This window comes from Chenopodium quinoa, unplaced genomic scaffold (genome assembly GCF_001683475.1).
Source record: "Chenopodium quinoa cultivar QQ74 unplaced genomic scaffold, ASM168347v1, whole genome shotgun sequence".
NCBI classification, from domain to species: domain Eukaryota; kingdom Viridiplantae; phylum Streptophyta; class Magnoliopsida; order Caryophyllales; family Amaranthaceae; genus Chenopodium; species Chenopodium quinoa.
This window is the reverse complement of record NW_018742541.1, coordinates 1,942,401-1,948,038: the sequence shown is the minus strand read 5'-3', so window position 1 is coordinate 1,948,038 and position 5,638 is coordinate 1,942,401. Positions and strand designations below refer to the sequence as shown.

At 34.0% G+C, this 5,638-nt stretch overlaps 1 protein-coding gene across 4 annotated transcripts; it reads right to left on the bottom strand.

Annotated features, from left to right (window-relative positions):
- Positions 1-1,687: 1,687 nt before the first annotated feature.
- LOC110720163 (rop guanine nucleotide exchange factor 1-like) lies at positions 1,688-4,534 on the bottom strand. Of its 4 annotated transcripts, none has more exons than XR_002511289.1 (5): positions 4,054-4,524; positions 3,301-3,442; positions 2,985-3,170; positions 2,027-2,160; positions 1,688-1,880 (listed from the first exon to the last, which is right to left on the bottom strand). XR_002511289.1 is itself a non-coding variant. In XM_021899175.1 (5 exons), exons 1-4 carry the CDS (start codon positions 4,106-4,108, stop codon positions 2,157-2,159), a joined length of 390 nt encoding a protein of 129 aa, XP_021754867.1. In that variant the 5' UTR covers positions 4,109-4,534; the 3' UTR covers positions 1,688-1,880; positions 2,027-2,156. The 4 variants fall into 4 exon arrangements, 3 of the variants coding, with proteins under 3 accessions (XP_021754867.1, XP_021754866.1, XP_021754868.1); XM_021899175.1 differs by having other exon boundaries at positions 2,985-3,198; positions 3,301-3,417; positions 4,054-4,534; XM_021899174.1 differs by having other exon boundaries at positions 2,985-3,166; positions 3,301-3,417; positions 4,054-4,529.
- Between the last annotated feature and the right edge of the window lie 1,104 nt (positions 4,535-5,638).

The following is a 5,638-nucleotide window of genomic DNA, read 5'->3' as shown; positions in this document are numbered from 1 at the left end:
TCCAAATGCCCCGGTACCACATACCGAGCCCTTAATCACCGGCTCTAACCGGTCTTGGGCTTCAAAGACGGTCGTGTCCTCCGGCTTAAAGCTCGTAGTTGCTCCATGAAAAACCCGGAAAACGCTCCAAATGTGCAATTTCCTACAAAACTCAAGCAAAACTACAAAAACACTAGAAAACACTAATTAGTACTAAAAGTGGCTTTAAAGAGCCAAAAACACTACTAATTAAGACCAATGGACGGGGGTAAAACACTATATAAATTGGACATATCATGTGTTTGTTGGCCTTGTCTTTATCTTGGCCCTACAATGAGCCATTTATAATGGAGAGTAGTGGAAACAAGTATAGAGAAGCTTTTTAGGTGATAAAACATATTCATGAATGGGCATGACTGAAGAGCGAATCATGCTAGTTTTCATAAGTATATGATGTGTTTATTGCTTTATTTATTTATGACATTATTATTATGCGTGACTAACGAAAAGGTTTTGAGTTCGGTTTTGTTTTAATAAGGGCCTACAAGGGTTCCAAGTTTTAGGTTGATTAAATTTTACTTCGTTTGACTTTGGTTTGACTTTACTTTCGTTGATTGACTTTTCAAGTTGACTTTTTTTGAATGGTTTTGAAATTTGTCTTCCGCCGTGTGTCTTTGATAGTTTCCTTAACCATTTTCACGGCGGCGGTAATGTCTTAGATATTCCTATTTAAAGTTTTAAACAGGGCAAAACATGTATTTTAAAAGAAAGGAATTTCTTGGGTGTTACAGCTCCGACAATAAAAGGGGTGTTGGTGACTACTTAGTGGTAGTTGTGCCTTGGCTGTTAACGGCAAGGGGTTGGTTTAAGGGAGGCTTATTGTTATTTATTTTTAATTTAAATCAATTTTTTTTAAAGAATATCGTTAAAAAAACTGCCAAGTGCCAATTACGTTGACACGTGTCACATCTAACCTGCTAAATATGTCACTAACTAGTCACATTCTATTTTGAGCAGATGTATGTCATAGGTCATTTTATTCCGTAATAATCAAAAGGTTGTTTTATTTTTGGAAGACCGGTGAAAGGTCGTATTATTCTTGACAGTTTTTCCTTTTAATTAAATTATAATAAAATTATGGAAAATTCTTGTAACATAATTTTGTTATTATAATAAGAATCACTTCTATTAAAAACTGAGAAATCACAAAATCTAATTGAAATTCTTATTAGATATGTGAAAAATTCTAATAATTATTTAATAATAATTAAATGACCATATACTAATATATAAACACTAGTGGAAAAAAGCCATCCGTAACGGGCAAAAACTGCCTATCCGTAACGGGCAACGGCCGTTACGGATGGCCTTTCTTATTCGTAACGGGCGCCGTCCGTTACGAATAACCCCGTTATTCGTAACGGGCACCTGAAAAGCCCGTTACGAATAACCCATTAGTAATGGGTTATTCGTAACGGGCTTTTCAGGTTCCCGTTACGAATAACGGGGTTATTCGTAACGGGCTTTTCAGGTGCCCGTTACGAATAACCCCGTTATTCGAATAACCCCGTTATTCGTAACAGACAGGTTCTGCCCTTACGAATACTATGAGATCCAATTAAAAAAAAAATCCAGCACATGGCTGGACAGCTAGCCTGAAAAATTATTTTATCAAGTACAGTATACACTTAATAATAACCGAATAATATAGAATCAAGAAAAGTTGCTTTTATTATTTCCTAACTAAAACTAAAACAAAGCAAAAGCAAATCATTGTAATAATAATTAAACAAGTTTACATAAGACTACCTAAAATAATAAATCGTCTATTCTAGCCATAATGTAAATGCTAAGCTCTCCAAAACTCTTGGGTAGCTTTGCCGCATTGCTTGCCCAACATCCTGCACGACAAGATAAATGCAAAATTTGAGTACTTTCATCACTTTGTTTAACTATGAATTTTAAATCCAAGTGGGAACAACAATACGATATTACATCTGGGGTAATTAGCAATGATGCAGCAAATTATGGGGCATTGACGAAGTACCTTGTTAAACTGTATCAGGCTCATATCTAGAGCTGTTTATAGCAATCTACTCTGGTCTCCCTCTGGGTCAGCTATCTTCTGAACAATGACATACATCTCCCAACATGAATCCGTAACATCAATAGGATTGCTACCTGTTGCCCATACAAACATAACAGATTATACTCCAACAAAAGAAAACAAATCAATAAATTCACAAAGACAGCAAAACAAGACACATATACTTTTGCTATGAGGCTTCCATTTCTTGCAAACTTATACATCTGAATTTTTCTCAATTTTTTAAATACTCAACTTCATATGTAATTTTTGTGCACTAAAAGACCGAATTCCCCTCAATGGACTCAGCAGGAAGACAAATGCTCCCTTCTCATGTTAGTATAAATAAGTAAAACAACTCGATTATCCTACATCACTGAAAATGACTATCTAGTACAATCATACAAGGAGAGAATAAAAGAAGAAATGTCTCTGCCAGTCTCGCTAAATCAGAGGAAAGCAAACACCTTAAACTCACTTACTTAGTACCTAGGAACATAAGACCTTCATGCTTGAGTAGTTGTACCTCTCAGGATGCATCAATCTCAGAGAAAACCAAATGCAAAGAAAAAGACAGGACATATTGGACAATAACATTCAAATTTGGACGACAAGAGCACATATTCTAGTAGCAGAAGTAATACCACTTCTCGATCACAGAAAAATAGACAAAGGAGGGTAAATCTACAAAACTCTACAGACTGATATCAATATCAATAAAAGCAATAACTTTCACTCAGATGAAATACAAGCATAAGGTATTAATACACATTGTACTGGACTGATCAAGGGCACAGTTTAGTGCTTGTGTATTCAAATTTAGTTGCAGCAGCCAACTAAATGAAAATGAAGATTAAAATAATAATACAAGCACCATTACACCTATATCAAGCAACAATGGTAATAATAAGCTTCTCACCTTAGGCAAAGACTCCAAGTAAACATTAGAAATCTCCATCTCAGCAATGACACTGGTATTAATTGCCATAGCAGCCTTGAGAATTTGGTTAATACAATCTCTACACTGCTGGAACCTCTTCCTAGCATCCTCAGACAACCCACGAGGCGGACTTTTGGACAAGGCAACCACCACTTCTCCTCCTGTCTAACAAAAGGCCGACCATTAGACACCGCTGTTTTAAGAGGATCCCGATCAAAACAATGTAAAATAAAACAAAGTAATTACACTAGACAACAAAAAACAAACAATGTAAAATAAAACAAAGTAATTATACCAGCAAGATTGGTAATTGCATTTGAGATAGCAAGAGCAGTGCAAACACCCTTTCCACCACCAGACATGTCCCCTCCCAACAACAACTTTGCAAATCTCTCCTTCATCAACTCTACCCCTGTACACATCAACAAACACAAAACCTAAAAAAAACCCAGAAATTATTATTTAATTTTTTTCAGATATACATAGAAACAGTCGATATAATGAAAAAAAATAATCATAAAAGATGCTTAAAAATGGAAATAAACACAATTTATCAATACTTTGACTTATTAGTTATTACCAATAGATTAAGCCACAGATTTATAATACAAGGTCACCATTTTTTCACTTACCCAAAAAAAAAAAAAAAAAAAAACAAATTAGACAAAAAAATAAATATAAAATGACATTATTATGATAAATCCAATCAGTCTCCATTCGTAGAAATTTCGCCATAGATATATCCAATTTTTAAAAAAAAAATAAAAAAAAATTATAGCCGACACATTAAACTGAAATTTCTCCCAAAAAAAAGCAACCCAAAACACTAAATTAGAAATGTCATTATACTAGTATAGTAAAATTATATAAATTCACATCCAATTTTCAAGCATAAATAAATTAAGTGAAAAATCGCAAAAAAATCATGAAACAAATTACATTTCTCAAACATAGAAGCAATCTTATATCATCATGTATCAATCAAACATATAAAATACCAAATAAAATAGATCGAAAAACAAAAAATCCAGAGAAAAGTAGGAAATACCCTCGAACAGTACGCCAGAAGATCTTAGAAGGAGTACGGAAATGAATAGGACCATGAGAAGGTTTGGTGTTCATCCTCTTACGAAGAAAGCGAAGATACTTCATCTTCTGCCTAACAAGACCACCAGAAAGTGCGATCTCTTCGCAACGAACCATAACAATACGCTGCCCAGAAATTGTTGCGCAAATTTGAAACCCCCGTCAATAAACCCCCATCAATAAACCCCCGTCTCTTCTGGTAGCGTTGAGGAAAAACCTTCAGAAGGATCCGGCGCAACCCCGTTAATAAACCCTTGGATCTATCAAGCAAATCAAAACCCCGAATTTAACCATTTTTTCTCTAAGATTGATGGAGGAGAGGAGAGAAGATTGAGTTCGAAATGAGAGAAACAGGTGAATGACAGGGAGGAGAGGAGAGGAGAGGCCAGATAGAGAGGGAGTGAAAACCGTGAAACCCTAATAAAAAGCCTAATGGGCTCCTCCAAGTTGGGCCAAGTTTGGGTATTTGTACGTGTAATATAGTATTTGTAACGGGCAAAATAGTGTCCGTTATGAATATTTATTTATTCGTAACGAGCACTAATTTGTCCGTTACAAATACATATGTATTCGTAACGGACACTATTTTGCCCGTTACGAATAAATAAGTATTCGTAACGGACACTATTTTGCCCGTTACAAATAAATAAGTATTCGTAACGGACACTAGTTTTTCCGTTACGAATATCTTAATTGTAACGGGCAAAGCTTTGCCCGTTACAAATAGCCTGTTACGAATGAGATTTTTTCCACTAGTGAAATGAATAATTACCAAAATAAAAATGAACATTCATATATAAATAAAAAAAATCCACTACGAACTAAATTTACATTTCCATAATTCTACGAAATGAATCAAATTATTCATTATATATATTAGGAAAATTGAACTCTATTTTAATTTTTTGTCTAGTAATTGTATAAGCTAATAACACACACCACAATTTAAATCAACTTAAAACAGAGTATATAAAACATCATTCTACTATAATATTAAGAAATCATTATTACCAAGTAAAATCATAAGAAATCATGAACTACTACTATTGAAATTTCATATTATTGAAGAGCAAGGCAAATAAAAAGTTAGGGTTTGATTTTTTTTTTTCGAAAAATATACAAAATCATCAACTTACAATTTGAATGATGGTTGTTCTTTTGTAGAAATTTCTTCGATTTCTTGATTTTTTTTTACAAGTAGATATTTAAGAGCATTTTCATTTATTTTCCAAGAAATATTTAGTAGATTTTGGTAGTTTAGGAGAGAGAAAGTGGTAAAAATTATGAGTAGAGAGAAAGTGGTAAAATTATGAGGAGGGAGAAATTTTAAATGTTAGTAAAATCATGAAGAAAAACTGATTTATAAGAGGAGAGAGAAAATGTAGGAAACTAAAGGGGGGGGGTTGTAGGTACTATGGTAATTTAGTTGAGGAAGGGGTGTAGCCGTGTAGGCAATGATGCCTAAAGGGGGGTGTAGGTAGCAACAACTATCTAAACCAGGCACATATATCCAAGAAAATAAAAATCAGATTAAACCAAGCCTAAAA

Excerpts from the sequence above, each read along its gene's own strand:
- LOC110720163 (XM_021899174.1), bottom strand. The coding sequence starts at position 4,108 with ATGGTCCTATTCATTTCCGTACTCCTTCTAAGATCTTCTGGCGTACTG. Across the intron at positions 3,418-4,053 it reads TTCTGGCGTACTGTTCGAGG|GGGTAGAGTTGATGAAGGAG; the intron begins GTATTTCCTACT and ends TGATGTGTACAG. Across the intron at positions 2,161-2,984 it reads ACTTGGAGTCTTTGCCTAAG|GTAGCAATCCTATTGATGTT; the intron begins GTGAGAAGCTTA and ends TATGGGCAACAG.